General features: G+C 31.4%; 2 protein-coding genes across 2 annotated transcripts in view; one reads left to right on the top strand and one right to left on the bottom strand.

The window, feature by feature from the left end:
- The window catches only part of LOC149416907 (neurexin 1-like), a 460,023-nt gene that overhangs the window by 362,033 nt on the left and 78,843 nt on the right, over positions 1-19,147 (bottom strand). The window lies entirely within an intron of this gene.
- The window catches only part of LOC149416909 (uncharacterized), a 178,581-nt gene that overhangs the window by 13,381 nt on the left and 146,053 nt on the right, over positions 1-19,147 (top strand). The window contains exon 2 of the mRNA XM_089641044.1: positions 13,012-13,072. Coding sequence (XP_089497170.1) covers positions 13,033-13,072 — 40 coding nt within the window. The 5' untranslated portion in view covers positions 13,012-13,032. The remainder of the gene's footprint in view (positions 1-13,011; positions 13,073-19,147) is intronic.

Consider the following 19,147-nt stretch of genomic DNA (forward strand, 5'->3'; position numbering starts at 1 on the left):
GCAACTGATCTATAATGCTATAATAACAGAACTGAATCAGAATACAGAATCTGAAAACAATCGTTGAAATTTGATGAATTGTTAAAATTTTCTCAAACAACCCGTCCTTAGTGTTTTCTGGAACTAGGTGATATTCTGTGTAGGAATGAACAAAGTATAGGAGAAAAAAAACTGGATGATTAATCACCTACCAATGTATTCCTTCTAAGGAGCTCACATTATAGTAAGTTCCACTGCTATACCTCGAGGTAATTATCGCCGCAACCCAACAAATGAGCACTTAAATCGATATTATCCACTTACAAGATAGTCAACATCCTTTTTTTTATTTTTCGACGAGATTATAATATACAAACAACTTGCTTCCAAGATAGTTCCAATCTATCTTCTGTTTTCAAAATAACTGAAATCGAGTTTGTGAAATCAAGCGCGATTTATTTGAAATTGTTATGTTTCATATTTCAAATAGTTTTCCAGCAAGATGATGGTTACGGATAGTAGGAACTGGATAAATGGCATTCTTGTAGGTCCAAGCATATTCCCATTTCGAGACCAAGCATCCTATTCATAACACATATTTTCTCCGATAATCTAATAATTAATTTCTGTCAATAACTCTATTTTATCTGATTGTTTTTTTTCTGTTCCCTAATCAATTTCATTACGAGCAAATATGTTTTGGTCCCCGGTAACTAGCTAAGAATAATAATGATTATATAAATAAATGCAGCTTTATATTTTACCTGTTCATTCGTTTACTTTCTCCACTTCACCTTCTCACCAATTTGGTCGCGTTTGTTGGGAGGAGGGGGATAAATTTAATTATAAAGATCTATTTAAATATTTGAAAGATTTTAATAAGATTTGGCCAAGTTTTAATAATAAATCTCAATTATACTTAGATATACTTTTTGTCCCTTTGTTATTCGCACTTTGGCTACCGGCCGCGTCTAGATACCGTACATTTTTTATCTCACGCTTTGCTTTACATCGCCAGAACGAACAAATATCTTCCAAATCACTTTCCCAAACACAACTGCAACTTTATCATCCACCGCTCAGCATCACGCCGCTGGACGGGGAATGCATATTATAATGCATACTTCGTGTTCCACCTCCACTCCCGTCACAATCTTGATTCTCACCCCTCTCCGTCTTGACTGTCTTTGCTCTATGTAGGTACATGTAGGACCTGTGGCCCTACCCCATTCTTCTCCCCTCTTCAATCCTTGTCCTTACGACCCACGTATATCAACACTATCTTTGTCTTGGACGCACCTTTTTATTCAAATGTACTTGCGATGAAATTCGATTCGTCACAACATTCTTCTTTATTTAATTTAAAGTTAAAAAATATTAGTTTAAATAATTAATTATTAGTTAAACATTTTAAGTACAGAAACCTGACCAACCTAGGACCATCAAGATCGAATTCAAAGATGCAACACCTTCCAAATCTATTGTGCTGAACAGAGCAAAGTTGTAAAATGGTGCAAAAGCAGCAAACGACTTCGCTGATCTAGAAATAAATGAATTTGCTCTTTTACATAGTGAACTGGAATCAAGAATAAAAAACGGCAAAACTAATATCATCATTAAATATATAAACTCAATACCAATAATCGTTGTGGGTCAAACAAAAATTTAGCACACTTAACCTTTACTATCAAAATGTGCGAGGGCTCCGAACAAAGATAGAAAGTGAAAATTTCACAACTGGAAACTTGATATTGAACTTTTTCAATGAATAGTTAGATTTATCAAAGATTTTCTGCTTCTGTCAATTATTTTCTTCTTCGTTGCTCATACTTAGCAGTCCTCACTTTTTAAATAAATAATATTTTTTGTACATTTTATACTTTTAGATATTTTATTAATTTAACATTTTATACTTTTCTTCGAGTTGTTGTACTTTTACATTTGTTACTTTATACTTTTCTATCAATTGTTCTACTTTTACATTTTAAACTTTTCTTTGAGTTGTTGGACTTTTACATTTTATACTTTTATTTATTTTTATTTATTAATTTTTTTTTTTTGGGAAATCAACAGTTTACATTTTTACAGATTGTACATAAGTGAAATAGCCAAAATAAAACCAATTACGGATTTCCTCCTTGTGACTTTACGTAAGACAGCATTAGATGAAATAATTAAATTTATGAGAAATGTGAAGTTATAATTATATAAAATAAAAGAATTGTATAAAATAATAGAACAAAATAATACAACAAAAATAAAGGGGAAAAAAAACTAAAATGTATATAAAATAAAGGATTATCGATACATTGGTAACCATAAGAATACAAACAATATTGTGCATATAAATCATATCATAACCATAACCATTGATTGAGGTTATGATAATCTCTATCTCGTCTGTAAATATGGTACCGTGGATCGAAAAGTTCCTCATTAAAGATTGAATTGCTAAGCCATGTTTCACTGAGACATATAATGTCATAGTTGTTTAATAATACATTTTGAAGAAAAATGTGTGTCTTGGTTCTGAGACCTCTTAAGTTTTGATAGTATAATTCTAATGATTCCATTGTATTAAGTATATAGTGCAGTTAATATAATGTTGCTGGAAAGTTAGTTGATGGAAATATTATATGTTTTTAGTTTTTCTAGATCATTATAATTATTTATGCAATGGTGATTTGTGTTTTCATTAAGTCTTACATAAATTTTACAATTTTTGATCCAACAGAATTTGAATTTATTAATTTTGGTAAACTCTCTGACCTTTTTGTAGAGTACTTTGTTTTTATGAGTTAAATGTTCATTTATATAGATCCGTTGTTTTCCATTAAAGTTAATATCCTCTGCTGTTAGGCCCTTTCTTGTCCGGATTGCTATGATTTCGTCTTTCTGATTCCTGCCCTTTAGTTTTACTATAATATTCCGCGGTCTTCCTTCAATCTTCTCCTTGGGGGTGACTCGGGTGGCATATTCAATGTCGTCGCTTACTATATTTAATTCTGAATAGATCCTTTTGATAATCTCCGTCAGGTTCTCTTGTTTTTTTTCTGGTATCCCAATGATCTCTATGTTATTAATGCGTGCGTGTTGTTCGTTAGCATCCAATTGTTTTTGTAATTCTTTAAATTCACTTTGTATTACGGCGTTTTGTTCCAGAGTTTTTTCAAGGTTGTTGTTTTTTTTCGTATCAATTTTTTTTTTTAGAGTTAATATTTTATTTTTTAATTCCTCGATTTCTTCTTTATACTCGTTTCTGATGATTTCCAGAAATTGTACCTTAAATTCTTCAAACTTTTTGTCAAGAAGTTGGAGGAGTTGGGTGTCCGTAGTATTTAGTGTTTTTGCAGTTGCTCGTGTAGTCATTTTGGCACGAAATATTAATTAGTATAACTTCACTTCACTATTAAAGCTATTAAAATATAGATATTTAGATTTTAGCTAGAATTTTTTATTTTATTTTGCGATATTTCAAGAGTGAAATAAAAACACGACAGCTGTCATTGAATGTTATTGTTGTATTGTATTGTATTTATTTGAGTTGTTGTACTTTTACATTTTATACTTGTTACTTTATACCATTCTTTGAGTTGTTGAACTCTTACATTTAATGCTTGTCACTTATACTTTTGTTTGAGTTTTTGTACTTTCACTATTCATACTTTTGTTGGTGGCACACGTTGTGCCGTATATATGAAAAAATAAATTCGTCGTCTCTTTTTATAAGTATCTTTCAAATAGAAACTTAGTTTTAAACTAAATGGGGTTTTATCATATAATTATAAATAAATATTTTTCATACTATCAACAGTCGTGTACCGCAAGGTTCCCACATATGACCTGTTTTATTTATCTTTTTTTTGAACGACATTTGAAATATTTTTTTAATACGTTTATGTATTTATGTTCGTAGATAATCTGAAGCATTTTAAATTAATTCAAATCCTAAACGACTGTTATACTATCTCAGCAAATTTGTAAAAATTAATTGAATGGTTTATCGATAATAAGCTCTACCCTGATGTTAATCCAATTATTTAACTGGCCTTTCTTTTTATTCCCTCTTTTCATAGTTCGAAATTGTATACACGTTATGCATTTTACTAACATAATTTCATGGAAAATTAGTTTTTTTTCATCATCTTAACTAGAAATATATTGAACTTATTATATAACTAACCTATATATTTGTGTTAAGTGAGTTATATGTTATATTACGTAATATATTCTATTAATCATTGTATTGAGTACAGGTTCTCACTGTTGGTTTTTTTTATTTACACTACCTTCTTAACTTCTATTTTGTAACAGTTTATGTTATACACGCTCAGAGCTGTTAGCTGGTACAATTACTATGTACCTCATTTGTCAGTTACTTATATATTACCATATTTTTTATTTCCAATATTGTATTACAAACTGGATCTAAATTAGCTTTGTTATTTACTCGGTGTAAATTTACTAGTGTTCATGGTTCTTATATTATATAAATAATTCAAATATTATTTTTAAGAACCGCAACTATTTTTTCTTTATATTATTGTGATTGCTGGTTCGGCGTTCAATGCCATAATCAAACCTTTGTTTAGGACTCCTTAATATTTTTTCCCTAAAATTCACTCTTTTGATCTCAATTATCTATTAAATCATTATGTTTTCTCTATATCCCCCCGATTTTTTGTTTAACCCTGCTGTTTTCTTTCTGTTCAAACCTTAATTTTATTTTTCCTTCAATTGTCTCCACTATCATCCAAACCTAATTCTTTGCCAGTTTGCCCGTTTTCCCCTTACCATCCTAAGTACTATTTTCCTCGCCGACTCCTCAATTCTTATTTAATTTTTAAAAAGGAAAAGCGGATTAAGCCCCACTAAATACAGTTTTTTTTCTTTAAAAATCTGTCAAAGTGACTGATTTGCTTAATTAAAATGTTTTCCTAAAAAATGGAACATCTTCAATTATTTTTTTTCATAAAAATAAGTAGCTTAGTTACATTATTATGTAACAAAGAAAAGGGTCATATTTTGCCAGCCATTATTTTTCGACGTCAAAATCTGTAGTACATCTTCGTTGAAACTAAAGTCCCGAAAAACAATCCTTTTCAGGGCAAAAGCACTCCGGTTTCATTTTAACAAGAAGGATATTTATTGCCTCGCTGTAGACAATAATTTAAGGTCCTTCCACATCTGAATACCGGTGAGGCAAGGCAACAGTTTTTTTTATTGTTTTCATGTGCTTATTTATGATCATATATAGGCCAAGCCATTTTCAAGTCTTTCCTTTATCTATTTATCATTATTATCTCTGAGCCACTCCCGGAGACGTGTTTTTGTGAAAGAAAAAAACATGAAAAAACTTTCTGACTAATAACTAATATATTTAATTGTATTTATTAATTATAAAAATCCTGATGGACTTTTACATGATCTTAACGTTATAATCATTTAGTGTATGGGACGGAAAATTTAAAATAAAAGTTTAGATTAAAAATATATATATATATATATATATATATATATATATATATATATATTTGATATATCAAATGGTATGTAGGTGTACAAAAGTATATTTTATTATAATGTTTAAGATAAAAGAGAAAGAAAAAAAGTATTTTCACAATAAAAACTTTAATTCTTCCTACGCCTTCAGTATCGGTATTTTTTTAAAGCGACTCTAAAAGAAGTTGATAATCCCACCCTTTTAGAAGTTTTGACTTACGCAAGTTTTTTTACAAAATACAAACACCTCCGGGTTACAAAAAAACATATAACATGTTTGTTTCTGCTACTCCCATATCGCTTTGCCATTATCTCAACCATTTACGAAAAAAAACATTTATGTGTTTATTTATACTATAATCATGTACGACTTAGCTAGCAAAGGATTGAACCCGCGACTCCTGGGTTGGAACTCGACCCTTTGGACATCTCTCTACTTAACGATCACTGTTATGTGAGAGATGAGTAAAATAATGAACTTGAGCTATTGTTTATTGCTTAGCTATTGTTTATTTATTTTTTTTTTTTTTTTTGTAATTATTTTTTATTTTTAATAATATGTTTACATGGTGCATAATTCATTTTACATCTTGTATTTTTTTTTACTACTCTTCCATTGAAAGCATTTGCTTGTGTATGGAAGGGGAGTGTACATAAATGTTGTTGTTAGTTAGTACTTAAATAATACTTTTTACATAAATGTATGTTTGCTGTAGTATTTTTTTTGATAGTAGTGAAGGATAATATATTAATTTATTTTTTTAATTTAATTTAAAAAAGAAAGGAAGTTATGGAAAACTAAGGATATTTGTGAGATTAATTAAGTGACAGTAGTTTTTTTTTTCAGAATATTTTTAAAATGTCTCTTGACAGAGAGCAGTATTCGGGTTTTATCATTAATGCTTCTGATTTCTTCTGGTAGACGATTGAAAAAAGTTCTTCCCTGGTAAGTATAATGATGTTGTGCAAAAGACGTATTTAGTTTTGGGCATAGAAAAACATGTCTAAGTCGCGTTCTGTTTTCATTTAAAAATTGATATTTATCTTTTTCTTTTATAATTTGGATTAATGAGTTTTTAATATATAGGTCTTTAAATGTAGGTACTTGAAATTCTTCAAACAGGCGTTCTGTTGGGTAGTCAAAGGATTTTTTTAATATAATTTTAATAATTGTTCTTTGTATAATTTCAATTGGAAGAAGGTTACATTTATACGCGGATCCCCAACTAATAATAGCGTATTGTAAAGTGGATTGAACTAAGGCATAGTAAATTAAATATAGATTTTTTATCGACAGAAAGTTTCTAATTCTTAAAAATATATATATTAATTTTCTAATTTTGTTTACTACTTGACATATTTGCTCCTTCCATTTCAGATTTTTATCAATAATTACTCCTAGATATTTAATTTTATGTGTTGTTTTTAGTACTGTACAGTTTGATTTGCAATAGTTTTGGCTGTGAATTTTAGTATTATTATGTATGACAATGTTAAAATTTTTAGGAGTATCATTTGTATGGATTGCAAATGGAATTACAAATGTCTTTTCTTTATTAAGTGACAGTAAATTAGTGTCGAAAAAATTCTTGAGCGTGTTGATGTCTTCTGTGGCCTTTAATTCTACATTTTCCCAATTCGTATCACTTATTATTAATACTGTATCATCGGCGTATGACGTAATTTGACCATGTAAGGGTTGAAAAAAAATATCGTTTACATATATAGTAAATAGAATTGGTCCAAGCACTGTACCTTGGGGGATTCCAAAGCTTGTAATCTCTTGATCACTATTAACACGATTGATTTTTACTACTTGAGGACGGTTTTTTAAGTAGTCGGTGATCCATTTAATTGCGTTGCCTTTTATGCCAATATTATTCAATTTTTTTAATAACATCTCATGGGATATGCTATCGAATGCCTTTCTAAGGTCAATAAATATACCCGCACATTTTTTACCTTTATCTAATGATTCATAAATTGACGAAGTTACGTTAGCAATAGCATCTTGTGTGCTGAGTGATTTTATAAAGCCAAACTGGTTTTTGTGTAATATTTTATTATTATCTAGAAAATTTACCAATTGTTTTTTTACTATTTTTTCAAAGATCTTTCCTATATTAGAAATTAGACATATTGGGCGATAATTCGTTGCTTGATGTGGATCTCCAGATTTGTAAATAGGTGAGATTATTGTGGTTTTGTAGTTCATTGGAAAAATTCCATTTGTTAAACTTAAGTTTATTAAATGAGTGATAGGTTTTATTAAGTGAGGTTTCATAGTTTTTAACATGTGTGTCGTAATAGAATCAAAACCGGGGGACGAACCTCCTTTCATATTTTCTATTATTTTCGAGATTTCACATTCTGTTGTTGTTTCAAACATTGAAAGTATATTACGTTTCTGTATATTTTTATTTTTATGGTTTTCTTGGTTTGAAGGCTTATGAATATTTTTCGCAAGATTTTTCCCAACATTTGCAAAGAAGGAATTAAATATGTTTGCACATTGTTTAGGCTGTATATTGGCATCTATAATTTTTTTATCATGTTCAATGTACTTAATGTTTTGTGTTTTTGTATTTTCTATGGCGAAATTAACAGTTTTCCACATTTCTTTATGGTTATTTTCTGAAGATAATATTTTATTTTTAAAATACTCTTCTTTACTTTTTTTAATATAAGATGTTAATTTATTTTTATATTTTTTATAGAAAATATATGCTTTTTCATCTTGGGGATTTTTTAAAGTTATTTTGTAAAGTTTTTCTTTATTTCTGATAGATATAATAAGTCCTTTAGTAATCCAAGGTTTTAAACATCTTAATTTTGATTTTATGTATGTTGTTATCTCAGTTGTCGAATTTTTAATGTGTTGTGACATAATATTTTCGAAGTTAGTCGAACAAATTTCAGTATCATCACTGTTTAAAACATTATTCCAATCTTCCTTTTTTAATTTTTTAGAGAGAATAGTCATATCTATTGTTGATTTTTTGGTTATTAAATTATGTTTTTTATGTTTAATATTATTATTATACAGAAGTAAGCATGAGTGATGATCAGTTATGTTAGTTTTCCAAACAATTGATTTTATTTTGTGAAGATCTTTAATGTTTACATTTGTCCAAATGTGGTCTAAACAAGATGGAGTATGTTCTTTTATTTCCCTAGTATTTTTATTTATGCAAGATATAAAATTTTGTTCAGTCATACAATTGATGTATTCATTTTTGTTATTATTTTCTATTTTTTCATTAATATTAACGTTAAAATCTCCTACGACGAAACAAAGTTTATTTTTTAATTTTAATAATATGTATTTGAGGTCATTAATAAATGTAATAATACTCGAGCCATGCGTTCTATAGATAGCTATTAGATGGTATATGGATTTGCCGAGTTTGAAATGTACTTCGATGCAGTTTACTAAGTGTATTGGATGTTCTATTATGTTAACAATACTAAATTTATTGCTTGCAAATATTATTATTCCCGAATTTTTATTGATGTCTACTTTGGTAGAAATATAGTTGTACTCAGGTAAGTGATAAGGCGGTGACTCAGCGTTCGTAAATGTTTCGGATAACACTATAACAGCTATTGTTTATTGCTTAGCTATTGTTTATTGCTAAGCTATTGTTTATTGCTTAGCTATTGTTTATAGCTTATTGTTGAGACGCTTGTCTTTTGTTTTGGAAATTGCGTGATTTTTACTAACGCATAAAAAATCATATTTACAAAAGCGTTATTCTTCGAAAGCTCATTTTATATCGCCTTGAAAGTGGTTGGGCTCTTATTAGATGACCTTATCATTATTTTTTGGTTTTTTCCTGCAATTTTTAATCAAAGTTATTAAAATTCGAAGATAAAAATTAAGGTTAAGTTCGCAGAAAGTAGAAAATTTCTCCTTGTTCCTACGTTTAAAACAAAAATTATTTTTTCTAAATGGGATGGCTTTCTTATACATCGCACAGATGTTGCCTGGTCACAATAAAAATCATGAAAAGTGTTTCTTCAACGGGCACTTTACCAAATGCCGGCTAAATTTAATCATCTCGCTCGAGCTTTCTAAATGTCTGTGGTGGAGTATACTGTCAAATATGAAATACCAAACAAAGGTCGGAAACAAAATCTAGTGTGCAATATTAAAAAAACTTATACCTTTATGTTTTAAATTTATAAAATATTATTCGCATTAAATGCAAAAGTAGACTGTCCGGAGCAAGAGTAACCACGATATTTTCAAATGAAGGATTCTTGTGGGGAGAAAAGAATTCGCGAATTAAGAATGTATGAATCGAGTCGACAATACTTCTAAATTTTTCTTTTTCATTTGAAAGAAGACTCATCTCACTCCCTCGAGTCTTAGGATTATGGTATCATTTTGCAATTGTTAGTAAGATGGAAATTCGGAGATGCTGGGAAAGAACGGATGAATCCTGGCGAAATTACTCGTAATTTAAAATATACAAGTTATACCCGAAAATAAAAAAATTAGTTATTGTTACAGTTACTTACTATTGTGGTTACATTTGTTGTTACATTATGGTTACAGTTGTGGTTACAACTATAGTTACAGTTACAATTAAGGTTTAGTTACGGTTACGATTATAGTTACAGTTTTATTTAAAGTTTTTATTAAAGTTATTAGTTAACAGATATGCTTAAAGTTATATTTATAGTTCTTTTTCCTTCGTATGGGGGGTTAGAGGGGAATATCTGGGTTAGTGAGCTAGTCTAGAGCCCAGGTGTTGCCATGTGGACCTTATCAATCCCGCCTGTGAATGATGTAGCGAGCATTCTTTAACCACATGCTTTGTGGTCTGCACCTCACCGCATTCATTCACTCCACACCGACTCTTAAAGGTCCCAACTGTGCATCATTGAGCAAACATCTCACTCAAAGGTAGATCTTTACAATTAAACTTGTGGTTACGGTTAAAAATAAAATGCAGTTTTATTAACAGTTTTGGTTACAGTTATTATTTCAGTTATAGTTACAGCATACCTTACATAAATAAAGTCGTATTCAGCCTTAAGCAGTCAGTCTTTAGCACTCCGGTCAATCCCAGGCCAACGGCTGTCCATACGCGAATATGTCACTGGGCCAAGGCACAGACCAGCGAATATGTCACAGTAAAAATCCGCGGAGTCGATGATTAATTGTAGCCTCTCCTTTAAGGGCATGCATCGCCGGGCGTAGTAGGTCCGTGGCCCATGGCGACGCGGTTAGTTAAGAATGGGGTTCACCAGTGTTGTAATGTCTGTTCGAATGTGTATGAGTGTAAGCGAGAGAGCATGCTTGCGAGATCTTATAAAAAGCGATGCACGTAATTTGTGTGCCTCTTTTGTTACAACAGCTTCCGAATAAATACCAGTACAAGATCACGTATTATTTGCTGAGTTACTACCTACAAACGCCACAAAAAAGTCACAATACTCTATACAACGCAAGTGCTGAGCATCATCCACAAGTTTAGTCTCTACCAACGCGATGTAGAGCCACCGACTTCATCGCCACGACTACTCCACCATCGTTTATCTCCGCTTCATATGCTGTTGACCATCGACTTGGAGGATTCGCCGTCGATTACATCCACCGATGTGGTTTTAATCTTTAGCCTGGGTAATTCGCCAACGATCATGTCCACTTCAGCGTCGAGCATCGGTCCGGAGACATCGCAACAGAAAACTTTACTGACTCAATAAACACTGTGATATCTACACAACCTCTAAATCTATAAAGCAAAAAAATGTTTACTCCACATATTCGTGTAGGGCTCGCGAAGTACGCTATTATATCTTTTATTTAGCATTACGTCGTAGAAAACTGTCCCATTAAGACCCCACTTGAAAGCTGCTAAACCTTAGATAACTCAATTTGGAAGGGTTTACATCTTCTTATATGATGTGAGGTGCCTTTTCACATTACATTATTTCTTACATTATTCCGAGTGAAGGGTTTTCTTAGTACATTTTATAAACTCATAGCCTGCTTCGAAAGGCACGACAAATTCAATCAAATCTTGTTTAACACGAAATATTTGCTTTTATGATAATGTACTGTTTTATTCGACAATCGTTATAAGCTCACCATTCAGAATGAGGTAGTACAATATGAATAGCTGGAAGTCTAGCATCTCTTTCTGTTTTCATCCTCCACATGGATGTCTTACATCAATAAGGATCCCCTCTTGCTTAATACTTCTTTCCTTCCCCCAGCCCAAGGGCAGAAAAGCACTCAGCAGGCAATAAGTGGATACTACGACTAAATCATTGTGTGAAAACCTTAGCTTTACCGTAGTTAAACGCTTCATTGAATTAAACATCGTGTTTTCGGTGAAATTTGTGTCCATCTAGAAAATTTTTGTTAAATTCGGGCTCTTACCGTACGAAAAGCTCCAACGTTGTTTTAAAATTATAAATAAATGTCTTTATACGCTCCCAATGATTATTCGTCGAATATAATGTTTTAATGGCAGGTTTTATGAAATGTTGAAATTCTACATTTCACACACCGATTAATATTTTTTCAAAAACTATATTTTTTTAAATATACGTTTTTACTTATTTAACTATAAACAAATACATTTTTACAGATTTTTACATTCAAATACAGGCAATTACATATGTTGCCCCCCTAGTAAAAAATAGATTGTTTGTCGTAGTGAGTATGTATGGTGTTTAAATGTATGTTGTCGTGTTGCCGTGTAAAGTGTTTGTGGATATTTTAATAAATTCTATATGTATATGTAGGGGTTTATTATTTATTTTATATAGAAAGAGACATGTATTATTATTTTTTTTTTTTAAAAAGAAAGACAAAAATTTCTGGGTTTCGAATAACCTGACAATATTTTAAAATCTCCTACTACCACTACAGTAAGCTGAAAATGTTGCTTGTGTTGTGATGGAGGACTTAGCCAGCCGAGGAATTGAACACACTACGCCTGGGTGGGACCCAAACGCGATGTTAACTCGGCCACCGACCGGTCATATTATATTAATATAGTTTCCTATTTTTAACAGTTTTGTTTCCATATATAATTTTTGTGAATGTTCTGGGTTTGAAGTGAAATAAATAGCTTTTTGATTACTTTGTGCAACACAAAGTTACATGTAGTTCATTAATCATTTTTGGAATAATAAAACACTAATTTTGTATTATTTTCATTTTTAGTTAACCTTTAAATTAAGGAATGTGATAATTTATTATGTAATGTGCAATGAAAATAAATACAGTTTTTTTCAGTCAATTTTTTTCTTCCACTTGCTCTTACCGTATAATGTAAGTAACATTACATTGGTTTTATTATGACTATCATTATTTTAATTATTATTAATTATTAATTATGTAAAGGTTTCAGCCACTAAAACAAATATATTTATATTATGTGACACATTACAATCGCGGTCCCGTCTGTACAGTGTAAAGACATGAGAACTATATCACCAGTCTATTGGGTAACGTTGCATTAAATGTATTAATAATTGTAACTAATTGAGAATTTTTATTTGTTTAAGGTTGGATTCAACTCAAGGAAGATGTTTTCGCTTTGTAAAAAGCCGAAAAGCGAAGATTACGGTAAGTTTGTCCAATAAAATAACATATAGCTTCCAGAGATCATTGAATCTGTGTTACACAATACACATAGACACCGAAAAACACCACCGAAATTAATCTTTTTTACTAATTATTTGTATTATTAATTATTATGCAAAACCTTGTTAGAACGGAGTTCAAAATATAATGTTTCGGTCAAATATTAATTTCGCCAAGCCACGACTAATAAATAAAAAAAACCTGTTTCAAGAAAAAAACCCTTTGCGTAAATTAGTCGTTATCTTTTTGGTTGAGTACATATTACGCTACTTGAAAAACACAATCATACGGAAATAGTGTATTTTCTCCGGAATCGTTTCCATTAGGAACTTTTTCGAGTATTATGGCTATTCCATAATAAATTTATTTCTCTAATTTCTCAATTAGACGTGAAGTTTAGACATATTTCTTTGTAAATTTGACGTCGGACGCTCAAAAAGAAAATTACTTATGTTGGAAGTATTATTATGGACGTACCATATCGTGTTTCAAATTAGTTTGAATCATAAACATGTTTTCGGATTGTTTGGCTCGGGACGTAATATTGGCTCCAGCTTACCAGTTTTCATACACTTTATCTTGGAAAAGCGAAGCTGTCAGTAGCGAAGCTCAAACGTTATTGGATTCACAAAAACAAAGTGATATGTTTCTTCCAACTCGTAATAATCTCTTGTGTAATGTATGTGTATTTAATCGTAATGAGTAAGATATATTGGAGGGTGGAGGAATGTGTTATGACATATATTCATTTTTATCATGACAAAAACTTGATTGTCACTCAAAACAGTTAAATGCGAAGGTTTCAAAAATTTTAAAATTAAAAATAGGATTTAAGACAACAGTGGTCATCTAAAATAAGCCACAGGTTCCGGATGGCAAAGAGCCAAAAATTGGCAAAGATCAATAGAGATTTTTTTAGAGTTGAATACTGCAGCAGTCCCAACTGCCCGGAGGCAGTGAAACTATGATATTTCCACACGGCTTATGTTGGGTTGAAAAAGAGTGGGGGAAACAAGAAGAGGGGGAGAGGAATGTTGGGACTACCTGGATATTTATATTCTGTTAGTAAATACGGCATAAGTAAATAAAAACCACCGTTCGATCCTGATCCTGAATTGTGATCTCTCCCAAAGCGATACCAACGGTATCTACGACTCTGAAGGAGGCCATATGACCAATTAAGCTGATTCTTATCGTTCTGATTGGAATTATTCTTCAAATTCAAATCATTATCATTAAGTCACTTTAACATTAATGATGAACATAAAAAACGGTCTATGTTTTTTTTCTTTCTATTATTACCACATAAATAGCAGACCAAAACTATAAATTAATAATATATATGTATCTAGCATACCCTGTCAGATCTGAAAATTTAACTTTACTAAAGCCATTTCAAGCAAAATTTCAAAACTAAATAATTCCACCTGTTAAAACTATCTTACTCTTGGAACTGGTGGAATCATTAAAAATTATTAATGACAACCATTAATTAAAATGATGTAGGAATAATCATTTTAATATATCTCATTTGAACGCTCACCCAACCAAGAGTAGACTTGTGAACTCTTCTTGTCGTTTCTGATCTTTACGAGCTTCTTTGTTGAATCCTTCTCTGGGCTTTGTCATTATTTTACAAACAATATTTTTCGCTTAAAGTGATGGTAGTTATAGGATTTAAATATTTTAAGTAAGCTGTGAACGTTTGTCTCTCGTCATTAATAAAATTAAAGACAACATCGTAGTTTTATCCGTGAATAATTTTAATTATTAAATATCAGTTTTCACTTGCAAAATGTTTTGTAAGTAATTAAATTAGATGGAGACAAGGAATTCGTAATAAATTGTACTTTTTCACAAAAATGGCGCTATACAAGTTATCCAATTACCAACCACATTCAGTCTTCATGGTTGAGGGATAAGGATCTCGACTAGCAAGCCGAAGATCGCGGGTTCAAATCACGGCATGCACAAGTAAATTTTATTTTATTTTTTGTGTTATTTCTTTATTTATTTATTGAAAATAATATAAATTATGCTTGCTGCACGTTTCTGAGTGGAAGATACTCTCAGTATCGCCCTGTTCTAAGACCACCATTCAGGATTGAAACGTTGCTTCAACTGGATTTAGCCGTGCTTGGTAACCACATCTGAATAGCTAGTTACTCCCCCATATTCCTTTTCCCCATCTCCTTAACCTCCCACCACTTTCAGCCTCACAACATACCCGAAATAGGGATGCCATAGTCTCACTGGTTCCAGACGGTTGCGAGTAGTTAGAACTCTTGTGCGGTATTCACATAAAAATACATTCATTCATCTACGGAATGAAAAAAAACTCACGATTTGGACTTCGATTGCTCTCGGAAGTTCTTCACTCCCATTTGATATCCTCCCCGAAGCCCTCCATTCCTCGGGGTAATCACCATCCTCCTCTACTTTCACCCGTTCCACGTTCACTTTCCATTATTTCACCTCCCTTCTTCCTACCTTCTAATATCCCCGCAATGTTCAATCAGGCCTTTATTACATGTATCGATACGGCATTGATATATCGCTCATGAGAAATGGGAAGATATCAAATATCGACCTATTGTTCAGGCGAATCAAGAGTCGATGGGTGATGTATTCAATAGGATATTCTTGAATAAAATGTAATCCGATCCTGCCAAAGGTGCTATAAGAAATGGAAAACACTCTTTTTGAAAATAATATCATCTCTCCATCGGAAAAATGGCTGATTTGTTAGGAGTATTTTAACTTTAGTAAGACGAAAGCGAATCAACTTTCGTGAGATATCGCGAAAAAATTTCTTGTAATATTTTTTCCCGGACAAAACTTACACTTTTGAAATGCTTTCTCTAAGAAACTTCTATCCGAACAAAATAAAAACCAATTACACTTTGAACAATAACAAGACTGCTGCTTTTCTCTGAAGTTTAATTTAACTCCAAAGCAGAGTTTATTCAAAATAAACTTCGAAAATATTGCAGTCTCATCGTATCATCCTTGTTCCTATTATAAGAAAATATTGCAGTCTCGTTGTATCATCCTTGTTCCTATTATCAGAAAAAATGCAGTATCATCGTACCATCCTTGTTCCTATTATCAGAAAATTAATAAATTTACCCTAACCCAATACGACATCGTTATAACAATTGACGGGTACAATGAAACAACCCCATCTTCTTACAATGATTGTTATTGATTTAAACATAATTGATGCATTTTTTCCTCAACAACTTTGATTGGCACACTACAATTTTTTGAGATGTGAAGAACGTTCAATTGGAAACTCTCTTATAACCTTCTGAAACTGCCTTATCCGAAAGCAAAGTATTAAAATAAAAATTATAATAATCTATGTGTCTCCTATATTTCAATGTACGGCGAATGTTTTGTATACTCCTATTTCCTACCATGTCAAAAAGTGCATTTGAGTTGAAAAACTTAATATCTATATATTGATTTGTTAGGGTGGGTATTGGGGTAGTTCCTCAAGGGTAGGGCAGACACCTCTAGGTATATTTAGGTGAGTAAGGGTGGATAGTTGGATATAACAGACACTCCTAGGTTTGCAGATTCTAGACTCTAGACATCTAGGGAGTTACGTGATTTTTCCCAAAATCTACTACCTGGAATTGTAGGGAAGATTCATTTAAAGGAATTTTCTGAAAAGCGTGCAACCGTTATTTATTTGAGGAACATAAACAGTCTTAGTAATACAATATGCATAAGAGGATAAGAAAAAAACAGACCAATTAATCAATGTAGAAAAGTGTATTTTGTCTGCGATATCGAATTGGCGCATGGAAATTTATTTTGTTCAGCAACTCCGGGCAGTCAACTTTTGAGTTAATATTTTTTTACAAGAGCATCTGATCAGCGACAATCCTCCTGTTGAGTAGTTTTGTGATTCGAAAATGTTTCTCAATTTCGTCGTAAGAGTTGTATATGTTGAATGATTTAAAATTGAGGAATTTGAGAAATCGTTCCTGAACTCTTTTAACCTGTTAACATAAACAATATAGCGCGGGTTCCACACCGGTGAACAGTACTCCAGGTGAGAACGAACATGTGAATTGTAGAGAGTCAGATATGTCTTAGTATTTTTGAAAAATTTGCATGTTCTCAGTACAAAACCTAGACTTTTTGATGCTTTGGTGACAATGTAATCAACGTGTTTATCAAAGGTAAGTTTAGAGTCCAAGAAAATTTGTACAAAAGAAACAATTTAATTTAGATCGTTCAATACATCTGAGTAATATCAGTGTTACCATTGAAGGGTGATTTTTTTCCCGAGAGTGATTACATTAATTATCGATAGAGTTCGTGCTTTAAGGTTATAGAAAAACAAACTGGACAGCTTAGTTTGTCTTATCTACCGACATGCTTGTGCTAAGGTCCTTAGGGTGGATAGTTCATAAGTTACATTTGTTATCAAAAATTGCAAAAACAAATAATATTTGTCGTAGAAATTTAGATCTCATTTATAGACTCCTTGATATTTCACTATCCCTTTTCACATGAATATATATAATGTTAATAACTGAAGTAGGCTTAAGAAGCTTCGATCACTCTTCCACCTAGTTCGGAGTGAGTTTGTATCCGGAGACATGACTTCAATGAGTGATCACTAATCGTTGTGCTTATTTTTTTTATTTTTTAAAGCACGGGTAAGAATAAAAATAATAATAAAAGATTAAAAAAAAGAAAAGCTCCTACTACCACTACAATTGGCGGAAAATGTCAATTGTGTCATGATGGAGGACTTAGCCATCTGACGAATTCACGACATCTGGGTGGGACCAAAACGCGATGCCAAATCAGCTACTGACTGGTCGTCGCCTCATATCGTCACCTCAGTTGGATAGGATTCTATGTAAATATGTACATGTATTGTTAGTTTTAATAAAATTGTACCATAATTGGACTTACCTGTCTGTCGTACGATAAAAAAAAAAAAAAAAAAAATAAAAATAAAAAAAAATGTTCACCCTACTTCGTTCGGAGATACGAGGTGTCAAAGATTGCGAAGGGATTTCTCATAATCTATTTACCTATTTTAAAAACTTGATGTTAGAACTTCGTCAAACAAGTATCTTCGGAAATACAACACAAATGGTTTTTGAAAGATATTTTGGCTATAAAAATGAGCGAAAGAATTTTTTTTTGCATTCAAATACCATTTTTTAAAAGATTTTCAGATAGAACCCTGTTCAACTGTTATTAATATGTAATATAAGGTACGGATATTGAAATGCCAGCGAGAAACAAGTTATTACTTTTGATGAATAAATTATTATGTCAGATTTTTGAATTCCATGATAATTAAATATATATCATAATATGTATTATTAAAATTCATAAACACATATCTTTGATATTTTGGAAATGGCGTACGCCGATATTCTATGCCCGTGATATTACAATATCCCAAAATTCTGCTGAATTCTCTCCAGAATGTCTTTCACCCATTCCAACGCATTTAAATTATTGCCATCCCCTTAATACAATTCCTACCACTCATTCCAGTTCCCTCGCTATTGCCATGTAGCACTCGGACAAAAAGATCATTTACATGTGCCTCAACCCTTGGCCCTTGAGTTCCACGCTAAAAACGGGTAATATATTTCATTTACACAAAAACTACCCCATTTCAGTCACACATAAGTACGAAAGGGTTAGATTGGGGATTGTATTGAGTTGGATTCAATTAAAAAAATAGCGATGTTTAATTTATTTTGCAGAATAAACACAACGATGCGAACTATGTCATTATATTTACGTAAAAGCACACACATGCCAATTTAAATAATATGGTTCAAAGTAGTACGTTTGATTAACATTTATATTATTTATTCAAATTTGGTGTCGAATGATGTCGTAATATGCACTAGGATGTACGTGAAGTAAAGGTCAATTTAATTAATATAAAATGAAGACGATATAATTTTTTTTATTTTTATTATTATTTTACAAATATTAAATCTACGAAGTTTTTAAAGTCGGCTCGTATGTGGAACGTGCTACCGGCATTAGTTTTTCTCCTTCATA

The sequence above is a fragment of the Hesperophylax consimilis genome, chromosome 16, assembly GCF_061612785.1.
Source record: "Hesperophylax consimilis isolate HC1 chromosome 16, BYU_Hcon_1.0, whole genome shotgun sequence".
Lineage (NCBI taxonomy): Eukaryota > Metazoa > Arthropoda > Insecta > Trichoptera > Limnephilidae > Hesperophylax > Hesperophylax consimilis.